Source organism: Folsomia candida, unplaced genomic scaffold (genome assembly GCF_002217175.1).
Source record: "Folsomia candida strain VU population unplaced genomic scaffold, ASM221717v1 Fcan01_Sc003, whole genome shotgun sequence".
Classification (NCBI taxonomy): Eukaryota; Metazoa; Arthropoda; class Collembola; order Entomobryomorpha; family Isotomidae; genus Folsomia; species Folsomia candida.
In genome coordinates, this window is record NW_019091195.1 from 9208224 (window position 1) to 9225694 (window position 17471).

The 17471-nt window shown below is 37.5% G+C and overlaps 3 protein-coding genes across 8 annotated transcripts; 1 reads left to right on the forward strand and 2 right to left on the reverse strand.

Annotated features, from left to right (window-relative positions):
- Positions 1 to 63: 63 nt before the first annotated feature.
- On the forward strand, positions 64 to 3130 carry LOC110847155 (OTU domain-containing protein 3). 4 transcript variants are annotated; one of them, XM_022094029.2, is made up of 9 exons: positions 64 to 475; positions 559 to 842; positions 910 to 968; positions 1063 to 1152; positions 1223 to 1380; positions 1466 to 1561; positions 1675 to 2230; positions 2320 to 2417; positions 2498 to 3130. In XM_022094029.2, exons 2-9 carry the CDS (start codon positions 595 to 597, stop codon positions 2660 to 2662), a joined length of 1470 nt encoding a protein of 489 aa, XP_021949721.1. In that variant the 5' UTR covers positions 64 to 475; positions 559 to 594; the 3' UTR covers positions 2663 to 3130. The 4 variants fall into 4 exon arrangements, with proteins under 4 accessions (XP_021949721.1, XP_021949720.1, XP_021949718.1 ...); XM_022094028.2 differs by having other exon boundaries at positions 64 to 427; XM_022094026.2 differs by having other exon boundaries at positions 65 to 475; positions 556 to 842.
- An 18-nt stretch (positions 3131 to 3148) lies between these two features.
- LOC110847154 (FAST kinase domain-containing protein 5, mitochondrial) lies at positions 3149 to 5860 on the reverse strand. 2 transcript variants are annotated; one of them, XM_022094024.2, is made up of 7 exons: positions 5023 to 5860; positions 4380 to 4950; positions 4131 to 4242; positions 3935 to 4053; positions 3679 to 3829; positions 3374 to 3597; positions 3149 to 3286 (listed from the first exon to the last, which is right to left on the reverse strand). In XM_022094024.2, exons 1-7 carry the CDS (start codon positions 5733 to 5735, stop codon positions 3230 to 3232), a joined length of 1947 nt encoding a protein of 648 aa, XP_021949716.1. In that variant the 5' UTR covers positions 5736 to 5860; the 3' UTR covers positions 3149 to 3229. The 2 variants fall into 2 exon arrangements, with proteins under 2 accessions (XP_021949716.1, XP_035706246.1); XM_035850353.1 differs by having other exon boundaries at positions 5091 to 5213.
- A 1147-nt stretch (positions 5861 to 7007) lies between these two features.
- On the reverse strand, positions 7008 to 13311 carry LOC110847613. Of its 2 annotated transcripts, XM_035850169.1 has the most exons (4): positions 12084 to 13311; positions 11833 to 12006; positions 7784 to 8405; positions 7008 to 7625 (listed from the first exon to the last, which is right to left on the reverse strand). In XM_035850169.1, the coding sequence occupies exons 2-4, from the start codon at positions 11911 to 11913 to the stop codon at positions 7366 to 7368; spliced, it is 963 nt and encodes a 320-aa protein (XP_035706062.1). In that variant the 5' UTR covers positions 11914 to 12006; positions 12084 to 13311; the 3' UTR covers positions 7008 to 7365. The 2 variants fall into 2 exon arrangements, with proteins under 2 accessions (XP_035706062.1, XP_021950280.2); XM_022094588.2 differs by having other exon boundaries at positions 11833 to 13311.
- Between the last annotated feature and the right edge of the window lie 4160 nt (positions 13312 to 17471).

Sequence of the window (17471 nt, forward strand, 5' to 3'; positions counted from 1 at the left end):
GATTTTGTTGAAGGTAGCGCTCGCTAGCTCCATGTGCTCGCTACTCATTCTGGGGGGGCAATCCAAAAATCCCTTTCTCTCTCCTCAAAAGTCTAGGTGCTCGTGCTCGCTCATCGAACAATAAATATTTCACAATTTCCTCAGTATTCATTTATCGATAAGCTTAGCAGGGTAGAATTTTAAACAAGGGGCATTGCTGTGATAATACAAAAGTAGCAAAATATTTTCACTTCCAAATTAAGGCAGTATTACTAAATTTTTGACCGTGTGTGCATTTTCTTTTCTTTCCGCATTCGTGACGTTTTTCTGACATTAATCATTTGCAATTGTCATTGTTCAGATTGTATATTTATATATTCTCTGTATATATATATTCTCCAAAACTTGACTGCTGCATTGTGCAATGTGTAATATCTGAGAAGAAAAAGTAGGTTAAACTTCGATACAGTCGAAGCAAAGATTTCCAATTTTTAGGGTATTTTAATTTCCTGTCATATTCGTAAAATGTACAAACGCAGTGAAATTCATTGATTTTTTTTGTTTGTGCTCATCAAGAAGTAGTCACAAAATCAGTTGGAATAAGAAGAAGACACAATGGCGAGAAAGAAGTATTTGGACGAAAATGGGGACGAGACACAAGGGATTGAGAGAAAATGTCAGTCGCAACATGTACAACAGGGTGGAAAACCATTTCCAAACCATCATTTCATGGGAGGTGGTACCAAGAATGAGTACAGACACTCGAACGCTAAAAATTCTGACGAATCTCACGACCATGACACTTTAGTAGGAAACCAGCTACTATCTCTTGGATTAAATATTCGCGAAATGCCTGGTGATGGGTAAGGAACACATAATATAGATTGTTCACTCAATGGATCTTAAAATTAAACCCTTGATGTTTGATAGAAATTGTTTATTCCGAGCCCTCAGTGATCAAATTTCTGGTAATTCAAGAAACCATCAAGGTATTATCAATCATTTAAAACGTTAACTATATTATGCGTTCATGTTTAGATATTTTCTTTTTCACTTACTAACTACCATCTTGTTCTGACATAGAATATAGACGAGCAGTAGTACAATACATGAAAGAATTCCGAGCAGATTTTGAACCATTTGTTGAAGACGATGTTCCGTTTGATAAATATGGTATAGTATTTGCAAAACGGTTTAGGTTAATATTATTGTGGATATTTATACTAAAACTAAATTTGTTTAGTACAACGACTTTCGCAACCTGGGACCTTTGCAGGCAACGACGCAATTGTAGCATTTGCTCGTCTCCATAATGTAAGTGTGGTAATTCATCAACTGAATTCTCCAGCATGGATAATTCATCCCTCAAAGGATTCTCAAGAACAAACTGGTGGACGGGAGGTAGATTATTTATTTACAAAACATTTCTTACAGTGCGCATCGCCTTATTGTCATATCTTTTCTATATATATGTTTTTTTATACAGATTCACATATTTTATCACAATGGAGATCATTACAATTCCGTGCGACGATTGGGCGATGATTCTGAAAATCCTACAAATATTCGTCTACACGCACAAGTACAGTAGAAATGTTTACTTTATTTGTAAATATTTAGTATGCTATCTGCAATTCGTTATCATGATAGAGGCTAAAAAAATGTATTTTAAAAAATTTTAAATTACATTTTTAGTCTGGAAGCGCTCAAACAACCAGTTTCCCCAAGGGCAGCGGAAAGAAATCTCCGCCACACACAGCTTGCAGTAATGCCTCTCAGCAATCTTCAGATTGCTACTCTGGTCAGTATCAAAGCAAAAGAGACGAAGACTACTGGGTCAAAGACAGTGGCGATGTGGATCGACTCGTTGAAGAAGTTATGCAGCAAACCAATTATCCAGATGCCAGTTTCATACGAGAAACCCTCGTAGATTACAACTTTGACATGGTGGCCACCATAGACTTTATAATTTCAATGTCCGTCATGATGAACCAACACCAGCATCATTACCATCAGGAAACAACTAGCGTTGATGAGAGACCTGACTCCAACAAATTGAATAATGAGAAGAAGACTTGTGATGGTAATGATGCATTGCTGGGAACTCCATCGAACTCTGTTGTTGAAGCTCCAGCCATCCCTCCTCCTGTGATGAAGAAGGGCGACAATGACCCATTATATCTCGCAGATAATAATCCAGTTCGTCCTGTCGTGATAATCAGTCCGAGTACAGAAGATCCACTAACTTCAGGTAATATTAACAACCAAAGATTAAAATTAGTTTACGAGTCGATGGTCATTGAACGTATGAATTAATCGTTTTGTGAATTTGTTTTCTAGAATCTGACGACGGCAGTAGTGGCAGTGGCTCCCCTGTCGAAGGTGTCATTTCTAGTCAAGAAAATGTCGAAAAAAAGAAGCAGTCTGTTCGGAAAGAGGTAAACTTATATTGCAATATGCTGTGACTAATTTCTGTACGTTGTGACATTAACTAATTAATAAATACTTATTTGTTTAGTCAAAGCGTTCCAACCGGCATAAAAAGGAATTGAAACAACGAGAGAGAAAAAGAGAGGCTGATCGTCGAAGGCTGGCAAACGCAAGCCCATCAACCACTACGAATGTAGTCGAGGAGAAAGAAAATACCGTCGTCGTGTCCCACTTTGGGACTTTAGATATTTGAAAACGTGTGCTACTATAAAACACCAAACCATTTAACTAAAGCCTTAATACAACCACCGATGCTAATCACTACACAGATTTTACGACCTGCTTTAATACCGCAACCATTAAATAAAGCTAACATTTTGTCGCCAAATATTATAATAATTATAATTATTAATTATTACTATTATTGTATGTTGTAAAAGTTGTTACTGTAATAAGTTGCCCGTTCTACCTTTTAGAGCTATGCAATATTTTAAAACGAAACGGTTTAGTTAACTCTGGTGATGTATGTATGTGTATAAATAATTTTCGACCGATTTGACTTTGGTGCATACGCACCATTAGAGTATGTAGGACCAGCATGCATGTTTTTTTAATTGACGACTATAAGGATAATGTAATGCTAATAATTTGTTTGTTGCGATTCTTTTGTTTAACTTGGACGTTATTAACTATGAAATAAAATCAGCAAGTAAATTATGAATGTATTGTATAACCATTATTGTTTGTCATCATACGCTATAGATATATTATATATGATATATATTTTAATTAAGAATAAATTAGTACAATAAATACTTAATCACAGTAATTTTTGCATTACGTCGTTTACTTGGGTAACCGTGAATGGTGGGAATATCTGTAACAAAAGTACTACACATGTACAATTCTATAATGCTTTATTATTTTACGCACTTGCATTTTTCTATTCAAAACTCTAACTCACCACATGAACCCGATATCCCAGCTTCTTTAATTGTCGAATAATTAGGTTTCCGGATCCTGTCAACTTTTTTTCCGAAGGAATAAAATCGCTCCTGTTGCAAGCGTACATTACATGGAACTGTAGATCTCCCCCATTCAAATACTTGATTTCATGTTCTGGGAGGTTTCGGTAATGATGAGGAATCGGGGAAGGTTTTCCAGTTGCATCAGTACAAAATATAATCTCTGAGCATTCACATTAACATAAATTCAGGTTAATTTAAATCATTAATTTTTCAAATCAGGCGTGTAGCATGTAACTATTACTTTTGCAATGATGATGTGGCAGAATGTTGGAAATAACACAATACTCTGGTCCGCCCAAAAATGACTCTAAAATAGTAGTCAATTTCCTGAGAGATACTTCATAGGCTGATAACTTTGGTCCGAGGGGTTTAGAAACTCTTGAAATGTGGCCCTGTAGAAGAATGGAAGGAAAGGAAAAAGATATGTAAATATCTATTTTGACATCACAAATAAATGATTTATTATGATATATGAAAGGAAAATGAAAACCAGGTACTTTAGATATTTTGTCTCTGGCTATTTTGTCAAGTCTTGCTCCAGTGTATCCCACGATTTCCAGTTCGGCACAAAAATCCAAACACAAAAGTTCTCGAAGGTAAATTTCAGATGTATTTGCTGTGAATTGAAATTCAAGATTTTTGGATCAAAAATAAATATGCAATTGCAAACTCAAGATCGTGTCTTCATATTACCATAATATGTTTGTACAAATTTTTCTCCCAAGACATAATTTATCAAATTCTGTGGAAATATCTCCCTAATGCTCAGATAGTGAAGAATTGCAGGAAGACAGCGGCCATACTCCTGCGAAAAATTAGATTACCGATAGGTATGTGTAACCAAATAAAGTGTTTAACTTACTACGCTTATTGTTTAAAAAATAGTAATTCATGATTAATTTAAATCATAAAAAGGGGCTGAATCTTAATATTACTACTTACTTTAATCTCTTCCGTTCTTCGTGGAGACGCTAGTTCTTCCACAATGAGCCAGCCCAATTTGTCACAATCTACGTCAAACATTGTCATGACCAATGCAATCCGCTCCAAGTCTTTAAGTCTTGCACTCTCTATATTGTCCTGGATAATTTCCACCACAGCGTTAAGCAGAGGTTTGTGTGCCAATTGAGTCTTGGTTCCAACCAGAGCTAGATGTACGCTTGAGTGAACGTTCAACCTTCCCAACTCGGGAAGAAACGCTTCTTGCAATTTGATCAACACGGGTTTGAGTTTCGGACTTGAGGTAAATCTAGCAAATTTGGCAACGGCAGAAATCGAAATATAGTCAATTTCCTGTCTCGCAGAAATAGCAATGTTGAGCAATTTTTCAACTATTACTGGGTCATCTATATTCGTCTCAGTTTTGAAACACGACATTGCTACGATGGAGGCCTCTTGATGATTCATAGTGTCCACCTCTGTTCTCAAATAATCTTGAATTTCATATTTTGCCGAATAATTTGGAAGTGTTCTAGCCAAGTTTAAGCAGTACATGAACCGAATGAAGTGTTCCCTGAGGAAAAAATGACATAATGAAGAGAATAATGAAAAAAGTAATTAGGTTCTCTTATTCTCTTATAATAACCTCTTTAGCCGGCCACATTTCTTGAGAAGGGTCAACATGAACTTCTTATGGAAGTTTGAAAACCTTACCAATTTCACCCCATACCAGACATCTGCAGTTTGGAAGAGGAAATCCAGACCCCAGGTCGACATTCGCGATACGCATTCTGCATCCAAGGCTGACCAAAGTCGTACATAACTTGGATCGTTGGCTTGCTCTGATGGGGCGTAGAAGCGAAGATGGTGAATAATTTTGAGCAACTCTTCGTCAGTTAGCTCCCTCAAGTTCGATAACACGGCGTCAACAGTACTCTTATTCGAGGGACAACTTATGGGCTGACCACCGTTGTTTACCGACGCCTGAATAAACTCGTGCACAACTTGATGGCATACTTTATTCTTTGGCTGCTTATTGGGATCGAAAAACGTGTTTTTGTAGCCGGTCGTAGTCCTCATGTAAGCCTCTGCGTTATTATTCTCATCATTCTGCCACAAATACTTGTGTACACCACTAATACTACTGCAACGCGGAGTGGGCAAAGTGGATAAGCTCCTTTTGAAGAATTGATGCCAGCACGTGTTACCGTGAAAATCTTTTATTAACCTGTAATTACAATAATGTCGAGAATAAGAACCACCAGTTTTGTGAATCGCCCAATTCGCAAGACGAATCGTCTGTCGTATGTTTTGCAACTCTTGGCAGAATGAAAAATGACGACAAACGGGAGCTATCATGGTCAAACAATTAACACAATTTTTCGTTCTTTATTTATTATGTACTATATGAAATAACTATTTTCATTGGAAATAAATTATCTTCAGCAGCAACACGAGGAGGGTAAATTCGCGCTGTGCTGCAACTTCTTGGTTGGTTGGTTGGTGAGATTCTGCTTGTGGGTGAGCCATAATAATGCTTTCACCCGAATAATCTTAGCAGAATGATGCAACTTTCTCCACGGTGTACGCAATCATCCTCTACATTACACAGTGAGTGTTGGATTTTCTGTTTACAAAAAGTCTCAACGGGTGGTCACAAGTAGATAAGTATGGTGGTGTTGGTAGTTTTTGGTACTTGCAGGGTGGTCTTGTGAGTGAGATTTAATAAAAAATTACTCCATTTTCATCATGTACATACTGATGTTGAGCAGGATTCTAGTCCGGGCAAAAAGTCCTGTTTTGATGGGAATCGAGCGTGCACGCCCTCATCCCTACTTCTGCACGGATTCATATGAAATTTTAAACTTTGTCCTAGAGATGCGAAATTTGGCATGCACATGCACCAACATATGCTGCATCATAATACAACATCAATTCCCGTTCCGTTCGCTATAAATTTTTCAGGAAAAATCAAAAACCAAATGTCATCCCTATCATTTCTTGGTTTTTGATTTTTCCTGAAAAATTTATAGCGAACGGAACGGGAATTGATGTTGTATTATGATGCAGCATATGTTGGTGCATGTGCATGCCAAATTTCGCATCTCTAGGACAAAGTTTAAAATTTCATATGAATCCGTGCAGAAGTAGGGATGAGGGCGTGCACGCTCGATTCCCATCAAAACAGGACTTTTTGCCCGGACTAGAATCCTGCTCAACATCAGTAAGTGCTTAAATTCGCTTTCTCCTCGTACATATCCATATCCCGTCCAACTTTCTCTTTCTGTGACTTTATTCTAAAAGAGAAGAGAACGAGGTTTTATTCTCTCTGATTCCGCCTCTTGGCCAAGATTGTCATAATTGAGATAAAATCTCAATCATCAGACTGTCATGTCCAGTGCAGCCAACTTTTCCTTTGTGACTTCCTGATTAATTTTGAAGTCGGACCTAGCCTTCATCATCCGAGGAAGGATAGGCGACCGTATATTTGTCTATTGGTGGATGAATGAGAAAGGGATAATATCCATTCTCATCATATTAGGATTCGGGCAGGCATAATTAGAAAGCAGAATTTGCATTATGTGTTGTGTGCTTATGATTCAATAATCCTTCTCAAATTAGTCTCAAAGATTGAGGCGCATCAAATTACTTTATTTATTGAGTCACCTTAATATAATTTTACTCAATTAATCCAGAAAGGTTCAATTTGGATTGTATATATTTATTATATGTAAGTTTGTATGTATGATGGGTATCCTACTTCGACACGGTTTCACGAGCAAAATTTAATCTACTTCACTACTTACAACTACGTGTAATTACATGTGTAGAGTCAAGAGTTAATTTTGTTCACTCAAATTAAGCAATTCTTGAAACAATGCTGTCACTCTCATTCATACGCCTACATGAAAAGTGGATCACGAAAAGCATAAAGCACCACACCATCAAAAGGTACAAAGATAAAATGATGAAATTCTGGTTCTTGTTCTTAATAAGAGATCGTATTTGATCTCTTTTCCCGTTGCCTTCCCCAGCCCCATGTATTCACTGGAGCTGCGTACTGAATTTGCTTCACAGACTGGATGTTCCTTTTAAATCCTGTCCCTTCGCCAAAATAATCACGATCAGATTTCGAAAGAGGAAGCCAACCAACTCGTGCAGCAGATCCAACGTGCCTCTTGTCGTATGGATTCTCTGCCGTAAATCCTCTGAACTGTCTCGGAAACCATCCCCCTCTTGCAAGTGATCCTGAATTATTAACAATATATTAGTCAATCTTTCTCTTTTAAAAATGTATGATGCCACTTCTACATACTTTTAATGATGGGCTGGACTATCAAATCGCATGATTTAATGAGACAGTTGAGGATGATGGAATCCTACAACATTGCTCGATTTGTACTTACCAAGGAATCGTTTGGTCTTGATGGAAACAACATTGCTATCCTGAAACCCATCGGAATCCCCATCAACTCGGTTATTAATGTCGACGGGGTAGTCGTAAAAAAGGTCATCCGAGATTTCTCCAGATTCGGTATCGTCAAATTCACGAGTACGTTTGAATGGTTTGGAATTTATTTTCGCCATTGCACCCAAGTGTCGTTTGCTTTTGGTTAAACTTTCATCAGAAGACCCTGATCGCTGTCGTGCGGAATTTGATGCAAATCCTGACTTGGACAACACAGATCCCAAATACCTCTTTTCCATTTGGGATAAAATTTGTTTCTGCTTTGATCCTGTTGCTGATGCCGCAACGATTGAGCCCAAATGGCGTTTCAACATCTCGGGTGTCAACTGACGTGGTAGAAGTAGCTTGTCCTTGCCTCCAGAAAGAGCGACAACGGATCCCAAGTGACGTTTCTGTAAATCTTCTACGGTGCCTACGTCAGGGTTGTAGCCAATCTGGGATGAGATTGAAGGGATGAATGCTTCCCTCGACGTCGAACGACCCAATTCATCCGTGTAATCATATGCTGCAGGACTGCGGAAGTTCTCTGTAGCACATTGGACGTCACTTGTTTGAAGTAGCTGAAAATTAATGGATAAAATGTGTCATTCAACAACACTTTATAATCCTAGGGTGTAAGGGAAGTAAAAATCACTTCTCTTGCATGAGTGACTGTGTATGCATGTAGACTTTGCGTGTGCATTGGTGACGTGTTCCAAATGTATAATTAAAATGGGAGTGAAAGCTTTCTCGGTGTAAAATACCGATAAGTGCGTGGTTGTCGATCTCATCCTTAGTCCTCACCACTGCATTAATGGAGCAGACATGAAATCACGATGACTCAATGACATTTTATTGGACAGTTTGATTTTTCACCCAAAATATCACTACAGCGAGAGCTTTCTTGTGTGTATGTATGTACATCATGCGAGGTTGAGCCATTAGAAACTTGTACTTCCATTAGCTTCATGTGTATGTAAGTAGCTGGTTGGCGTAGATAATAATATGTCACTCAACTGAAAGGCCCAAGTCATTTGCTTAAGTTATGTACATCCATCCAAAATGATGAGCCAGTAAATCATGGAGATTATCTATATCTCCCAAGAAAGTAAATTATGAGCTATACTTTATAATTACGTATTTCTTAGAAAATTGTATTGGTGGGCAGATGTGAAAGACGCATTGAAGAAGAGAGAAATATTATGTTGTTTCTTTTCTGTATCAAGAGCATGGAGAAAATAATTGAAGGATTAGTATTATGTACAAGTAGTCATTTTATGGAGTTTGATCCTGCTCATTATGGAATAGAAAAGCCCATGTAAAAAATGCTAAGATATTAACTTGTGAATATTTCCTTGATCCTTGTACGATATTTTCTACAAGTCATTAAATTTTCTCGCAAGAGACATTCGTATTCATTAGTTTAGCTTGTAAAATTGCTACATATCTTCTAATTTTCTATTTTCGAGATATTTACATATACACATGTTCTACATTTCTGTAGAACATTTCTATATCCAATCAGAATGATATGTGAATACGTCAGTTTTTAGCTCGGGTCAGGGCTTATGAAAGCCTCATATCCGTCCGTCGTTGGGTCAAAAATTTAAGATAGTACTCTAATCTAACCCTGACTCGGGCTAAATGAAGTGTGCCCTTTAGATTTTTACAGATATAACATGACAAATCGTATAAATAATAGTACCATCTGGATCTCATGTTGATCCAGTTGAGCTATCTGATACATAAACAAGAAACAAGATGCACAGCAATATATTTGCATTATAAGTGACAGTGACCAAACTGTACCAATAAAAATTCAATTTCTTACCTACATTCAGACACGTAGTGAACAAGGTAATGAGAATTTCTGAACGCTGCTTGTGCAGAAGCTTTCCCGAGTATTGACGGCGTCAGACATAGATTAACTGCCGTAATTGAATAAACGGCTCACTTTGATTTCCGAATGAAAGCCTTGGTGGAGCACATAATTGTTTCTGACACCCACACCAACCAAGACAAGAGGGGTTTCTTTACCAACAAGTAGAACCTACGTCAAATTAATTCCCTCCGTGATGGTAAATGCGACTGTTCCGCATACCGTGGAAGATCCCTGGTTTTGCATACATAGATCGTACTGGTGATGGTTTGTACGTGTATGCATTGACCTGTGTCCCTGTCGCTTAGGTCGGTATTTCAAAATAATTAATAACATTTCTATGTGTTACAGCATAAATTTGAACAAGATTTATGCTGTCAGTGACTTTAAGCTTTATAAACCTACATCAACTCGGCTTTATTTCTTTGTTTCGACTTTGCTGTTCCCACGTACATAGATAAATATCAAGACATGCTCTAATTGGACCAAGTTTTAATTGGAAAGCAACACTTGTCTTGCAATTCCGAACTGTGTAAATATCAAAGATGTTAACAAGTTGTAAGTAAGTACCAGAGGAGAAAATAGAAAATTGGAACCAAGAGTCGGCATCGTTCAACTCACAAACTTATTGCACAAATTCGAGGAAGAATACATGGGTGGAAAGGGTACAGTACATAGGCTCATAAACTTTTCAGCACTACATTCCATAGCTCGGCGTCCCTAGTGGATGTTGGATCTCTGGAGGTGGAGGGCGGATTTTTTTTGGAGGTTGGAGGGCGAGAATTTTTTTAAATATCGGATACTTGGAGGTTAGAGAGCAAATTTTTTTTATGAATTTGGAGGTTGGAGATCGAAATTTTTTGGCGAATGTGGATATAATATCCTAAATTTGGAGGTTTTATGTATGCATGTCCTCCGCCGAGCTCTGCTACAATCTCCTTTTCTGCTCAGCGAGGTAAATACGGAGCAAGAACTTTGAATTAATTCTAATCAATTCTGCCTTGTTACATTTCCCTGTGTCGATGAAAGATCATGCTGTATAAATGTCGTACACTAGTGGATTTGCTGGAAATAATGAATAATATATAGTCCTGTCTATCAGATTGAATATTTATTACGTGCATGTACGCGTGGGTGGTTTGGTGCGCAGGAGATCTTATTTTATTTTTCTCGAACAATGTTCCAACCCATAAAATATAAGTCATCTATTTATCTAGGGAAATCATAATGGGATGCAATGGAGCGCATTGTGAGATTACCTTATCAAACCACATTAGGACTTTACGACACTAAATGGATGACGGATGATGACAGGGGAAAGAATGGACGTGTCATAATAACGTGACGCTCTTATGTCTTACATTCTCCTTGTTGACCGTTGACATATTAAAAGCCCAGAGTTTTCTCCCACTCACGCCTCTACATGAAATGCTTAATTGAATTTTCCTCTTTTCATGAATATGTTTTGGTACTTTTGCATGTTTGATTTGGCTATTTTGGATGACGTTGAGCAATACTTAAGCTGGAGTAATCATCATAATAACATATTACGAAACTGCATGATAGCATACTTAGTTGATGTACTAATTGGACATTAATAACCAATTGTGCACATACAAGCCTTGTACCAGGAGGCACGTGTGTGCTTACTTTCATGCAATATATGGTGATGATTATAAATGATTTCAAAATGCTTGCTATATTACATTTACATACATACAAAAGTATAACCTTGGGTTTCTACTCTGCTTTCACTGTAATGGTTCGAACTTATACTTTATGCACCCTTTGATCCAAATTGATCCTGTCTCACGTAGATATTCTCCAGTTCCATATCAAAGATGAAATTAGAAAAAAACGACAGCTTTCACATTTGCGTATGATGATTTCGTTGGCAGAATCAGTAAAAAGTACAATTTAATCAAATCATATAATGTCTAAAACAGATTTTCCTCCGACATGAATTAGATATGTTTCCTGAATACCAATCGGTATGCATGAGACTACTAGCTAAAAGCTCAGAAATGCTGGTTATGCGAATTTGTTAATCCTACATTTGTATGTTGTTGATATAAATATTATGCTGCACCTATAAATGCATAGAAATTAGCACCAATTGTAAACCTTACCTGTAATAATGTCACCAGACAAAGTGTTTTCATGCTTGAATTCCTTGATCTCGATCGCCCTCCACTTGGACATGAACTCATCTTGGATTATGCTCTAAATCCCAACTAGTTCGTAATTCCTTCGAGTCTGGTTTGTCAACTCTGCGTCGTTCAAATCAGTGATGACTAATCCTCCTAAATGAAGGAAATTAGACGTTCAGACTAGTAAAGGGGTGATGTGAGAAATAGGGAGATGGCGAATCTGTCAGGACCTCGTTAATCCTCAGGATCTGTTTGAACTATTGAGCTTTTTATTGTCTCAGTTTCAACAAGTTCTTGATACAGCCAGGAGTGATCAAAAGTGCAATTGGAGCTAATGGTGCAGGTTGAGAAAGTCTTGTGAAATGGGTTGTTGTGAGATTGTTGTGCCCGAGGAGAGACAAGGACGCGACGACGGTGATGGTGTGTCGACAGACGGGAAGAAACTCTACAAGTGAGCACAGATTGCTGCTTTCTCTTCGGGTGAAACTGCGATGCCCGGAGAGGAACCACCCTTCCTCTAACGCTCTCCTTTCTCCGTCGTGAAGCATAAGCGTGTGTGTTGTGTGTGTGCACATTCTTGCTGATGATGATGGTACGGACTACTTAATACGCCCAACGTGCATACTTAGCCAACTGTCAAATGTGCTGCTATTGTTACTTAAGTAGTGCCCAGGGAACCATCCCATGTCTCTCACAGTTTACAATTCAAGCGTTATTTGTATGCAGGTTTTCTTCAATTTTTAAAATAAATTTGAAGAAAAGATACAAAACGCTTGTGTCAAAAATCAGTCCAGAAAAACAAGGTCCAGGAAGACTTGCGTTACTGGAAAATACATTTTAGAGGTTTCGAGCTCGGCGATAGAATGTGTAGTCGTGCAGTAGTAATTCCAGACCATTTTGCAAATATGTGTACGAGTATTTTGTGTTGTGGTGGGTCCCAGTGATTCATTTTATTTGGCTGTTCGGCCTCTGCATATCAGGATTATTCAGGAGAGGGGAGGACTGCAAAAATGGGCCATAGAATTGATGAAGGCTATCTTGTCGGACACACGCAGGCTGCTGCTTCGTATACACATTATCAATCTCCCTCCCACAACGTCCCTCTGGCTTTCTCTCTTACATCAACCCAACTGAAGATTTCCATCCATTACCTCACCTCACATTTGTCAAGCCATAAAACCCTTCATAAATAAACGGACTCCCCCTTTCCACTGACCACGAGAACACATGACTTTTTAGCCCGAGCCAGGGTTTATAGAATCGTCATGTGTATACGTCCGAGACACGATGGCTGATCGAGTTCAAGTTTTGCACACATGTGTGCTAGACAAAGTAGGAGTTAAGTCCACCCCCACCGGTCAATCGGCTGACCTGTGTGGGTCATGGAAGTGAGTGGGGTATTATGCGCCAAAATTTCAAAATAGTGCTAGGAAGCTGAAATTTGGTACACGGATTAATAATGAGAGTTTCAGAGGTAAAATTGGGAAAATTTGTAACAAGAAGGACCCTAGGGGGCAGAAAGACCCTAGGGGGAAGGACCCATACCGATTTTTAGAAATTGTAAATTTCAAATTTTCAAATTTTTTTACTAAAATTTGGCTAAAAATGACTTCTTAGTGGTAACTTTTGAAGTTCCAAGATTTTTAAAGAAGTGAGCCCCCACTGATCCTGGTAGTAGTCAAGTGAAAGGATTTGTGAATTCTTAAAAAAATTGATACTGAAGAGTAGAAAATACTCAATAAACATTTGACGATCCCCACCACGGGGGTGGAAATAGTAATTCTGTCAATTCAGACAAAAATTGAGAAGCGGGCTCTGTCCCACGCTCGGGCTAAATGAAGTCTGTACTGTAGGTTATTTTCAATTTGGATGTAATCTAAGTCAACAGCAGAATGACTATTGCTTGGGACGCGGGGGAGTTACATACGTATGCTCAATTTTTGTTGGCCACGATTCTTGAGAGTTGATCATCCGAAATGGTAGCGAAGGATCTGGGTCGTTCTTTCTTTCTTGTGAGTCACAAGTTGTGACTCAACCTCACCTGACGTATTACAGGGAATCATATGCATACTCTGACGCGTGGGCGAAAATCTTGCAATGGCCACGATTTCCTCAGTTTCGTAAAATATTTGTATAGGAGAGGATGTGAATCCGAATTGACTTACCTTCAATGTCTGCCGCCATTCCATTGCGTGTTTTTGCTTTTCATGTATAATTATCCTGCTTACATATGTCGTACAAAGTAGAATAATTATATTTATTTACTAAGGAGGGGAACTTCCGTACTTCCCAATAACAGATTTCGATGCCCTTTGGACATGTGATAGTATCCCAAGCGTGCACTATAACCCTTCAGTGGTAGAATACGGGATTTAAATGATTCGATTGGGTAGAAACTGAATGTTCGAATATGTCTACATACTTATTATAGCTACCTATTCTAAACAAAAAACTGAATCTTACACATAAACGGTACGTTATACTGGTTCCATTTTCTAAGAATATTTGGGAAAGTTAAGCATGCCATGATTCTTCTACATAACAATAATCGAGATTCTGGGTATGCATCAAATAAGATTAACTAAATTCACCATTGTTTGCTTGCCCTTGACATTACAAAACTTTCAAAATTCCATCAAGACATAGTTTAGTGAAAATGTGACGGCTAATAGTTACAGCAGTGTTCCATCAATCAGCAACAGTTTGGCTATTTGGTTTGAAAGTTTCTCTATTTTCCGAATTTAGGCGTAGTTTGACAAAGTTTACAACTTTGTTTGATGACCCATCTGAAATTTACAATAAGTTATTCTTGAGATTGGGATCGAGTTATGGAGATGACTTCTATGTACGTAGATATAAAAAAATATATAGCACTTTCTACATATATACAGAAAACCAGTGAAAGTGATACATTTGGCACAGTTTCAGTATTATTTGACACTTTATCAATCTATGGGGCAGCGTCGTAGAGCGGTGTCAATTAATCGTGGCACATTTTAGCATGTCCTGCGGGAAATTGCCTAAAATGGGAGAGATAAATCGGAATATTACTAGATACGAGTAACAGTGAACATACAAGTATGCGACCCAACTTTTTTATCGTGAAACTATAAACTCTTGCATTGCTTCACTCTTGTAGGAAAACGATTTTGAATTGGGTGAAAGCGAGACTTTCAGATGCACAACTTTGGGTTGTTGGTGTGAACCAAGTTTAACTGCGTAATGCTCGACTCTTATTGTTTTCATTTACTTCTTACTGGGTCTTAGGGAAATTCGGGAAAAGTTTTTCTCCAGATTTTCAAACTACATAAAACTATGCAACAATTAATCTTGAGAGAGAAAGCAACACGAGCCAATATGTTGATTTTTATTTATTTTTTCTCATGCTTTTTATACAGACATACTATAGGCGCAATTTCTGCTTATATCATTTTTCTCAGCTTGAAACTATAAAATATATACATTACGCACTTAATATTAATATATACATATCAACAACGACTTCCCCCCCCCCAAAAAAATGCCTGATTTGGCTACCATTTATCCTAAAGGACTGGGGCAATAAGGTCATCTCCACCCCCTGCCTAACTACAGCTTCCTTCTGTAATATTAAATTTCATTCAAAACTAGAGCTAACATTATTCAAGTTAACAGTCAAGCAGTAAATGCAAAAGGTCACCAAGACACATACCACTTTCACTATTTTCACAAGGCTGGTGCGATATCTAGCTGTCTTTCCTTTCCCGGTGTCAATATGTATATTTCTACTCGTTCCTCTTTCTCCATCATAAGCATATGACTCTATTATCTGCAACCATGCAGCTCAACGGTCACAGAGCCCAAGAATGATTGGTTCCGTGGATGCATAAAGTTGTAATGATATGCATATAATGATACCCGTTATCTCTACCTTGTCTCCACAAGCAATAAAACCGTGACCATACCATGCTCTCGTAAAATTCTACCTTTTGGCAATTTATTGAAACAAAATTTTCACATTTAATGTGAAAATAACCGGAATACAACATAATATGTTATATTCCGGTGTCACACATTAGGTTTCAATCATGTACACATTGAGTATCCATCAGTAGAAGTTTCAGATTCTAGAAACCAATTCATTCTGAAAGTAATTTGGTCCCCCAGTTTCTGAGAATTTGTCAATTGCACTGCGCCTATTCATCAATAATTATAATACATAACCCCTCTGCTCCTTATACCCTTCTGGATGAAAGGCCTGAAAGTTACGGTCTCTTAATTAATTTGTGTTCAAATTTCACGGTAATCTTCTCCATGAGTTCTGATAAGATTAATTATTTTCATCAATCACATACTTATTAGCTCCAAGAACGAATCACTTCCGACTGATTCATAGATTGTATTGAAGTCATTCGCATTCATTTGATGTTCTAGAAGTAGAAATACTAAGCCCCAAATTGAATTATGAAGTACATAAGTATTTTGCGTAATTGGGAAATGTATTAATATAGAAATTTGGTCGCAGTAGATATGTATGCATACTTATGTATGTTGAGAAATGCTGAGCATGCACAAAACACTTAATTAATGTTTTAACCCTAATGTAGAAAGTATTAAATAATAATTTTTCCAGAGACCAGAGAGTTAATGTAGAATAGGAAATGATACCTTGTGACCCAGAGTCGAATAAAAATACACAAGGAAGCTCATAAATATGTAAATATCTCATTTCAGAGAACAATTTAAAAATTTACTGAAGCTTAATCTTCACATTACTGCCCTGAGGATGAGAAAGCAATTTTTAACATGGGTTTTGTATCTACAATTTTATAACTCTTCTTGTTATGCAGATGTTATAAAACGCTTATTTTCCTAAACTATCCACGAATATTTTCAGGTTTAAAGATTCATAAAATGACTTTAGCTGTTTTATTACAATGGAGCTGCAAGTTTAGATATTTTTAAGCATCTGCCTTAAAATAAATTTTCACACATTTTATTGCCCACTAAAATCACGTGGATTTGAGGAATGTCAAATTATTCTTTACAAGTTTGTGAAGTAGGAAAATTTTCTATGTACGTACTTGTTGTTTCAATTGCATAGCGATTAAAGATACATTTCACGTTGATTTGCTAATCTTGTAGGAGCGAACGCGTGAAATATCTAATTTTTCAACTCGTCTTCACTTTATGATACAGTGAGCACTGTTGACTTAAATTATAATTATCATCAATCTAGTGGGTCCAACACAGACTGAATTTACTAATTCCAACCTACAATTACTGAAGTATGAATAAGGGTATGCAGATTAAGGCATTCAAGACAATACAGGAAACCACGAAACCTGAGGTTTCTCAAATAATTGGAAATATCCCAGAATGGGCGAGTGGTCGCATATTACGGAGTTGCCCTGCCAAGTAATAAGACATCAATCTCGCGAGTTCAAACTTGAAATTTAATTATTAAAGGATTTAACCAATATGAACAGATGGGACTATCCAAAATACAGACTTAATCATGATTTGCAAGTTTGAAGTACGGGGAGGAAAATCCGGAAGTGTTTTCTTCACTTCCAAGTTCCTACAGACCGAATGTTTCAAGAAAGCAGAAATTGCACAGAAGTCAATTGTACCAGAAT

What these genes read in the sequence shown, in the direction of transcription:
- LOC110847155 (XM_022094029.2), top strand. Translation starts at nt 595, where the DNA reads ATGGCGAGAAAGAAGTATTTGGACGAAAATGGGGACGAGACACAAGGG. An exon ending in CGCGAAATGCCTGGTGATGG is followed by an intron (nt 843 to 909) that starts GTAAGGAACACA and finishes GATGTTTGATAG; the next exon opens with AAATTGTTTATTCCGAGCCC. An exon ending in TGTTCCGTTTGATAAATATG is followed by an intron (nt 1,153 to 1,222) that starts GTATAGTATTTG and finishes AAATTTGTTTAG; the next exon opens with TACAACGACTTTCGCAACCT.
- LOC110847154 (XM_022094024.2), bottom strand. Translation starts at nt 5,735, where the DNA reads ATGATAGCTCCCGTTTGTCGTCATTTTTCATTCTGCCAAGAGTTGCAA. An exon ending in GAAGAACGGAAGAGATTAAA is followed by an intron (nt 4,243 to 4,379) that starts GTAAGTAGTAAT and finishes AATTTTTCGCAG; the next exon opens with GAGTATGGCCGCTGTCTTCC. An exon ending in TGGGATATCGGGTTCATGTG is followed by an intron (nt 3,287 to 3,373) that starts GTGAGTTAGAGT and finishes CTTTTGTTACAG; the next exon opens with ATATTCCCACCATTCACGGT.
- LOC110847613 (XM_035850169.1), bottom strand. Translation starts at nt 11,913, where the DNA reads ATGAGTTCATGTCCAAGTGGAGGGCGATCGAGATCAAGGAATTCAAGC. An exon ending in GTCTGGTGACATTATTACAG is followed by an intron (nt 8,406 to 11,832) that starts GTAAGGTTTACA and finishes ATTAATTTTCAG; the next exon opens with CTACTTCAAACAAGTGACGT. An exon ending in CAAGACCAAACGATTCCTTG is followed by an intron (nt 7,626 to 7,783) that starts GTAAGTACAAAT and finishes TTAATAATTCAG; the next exon opens with GATCACTTGCAAGAGGGGGA.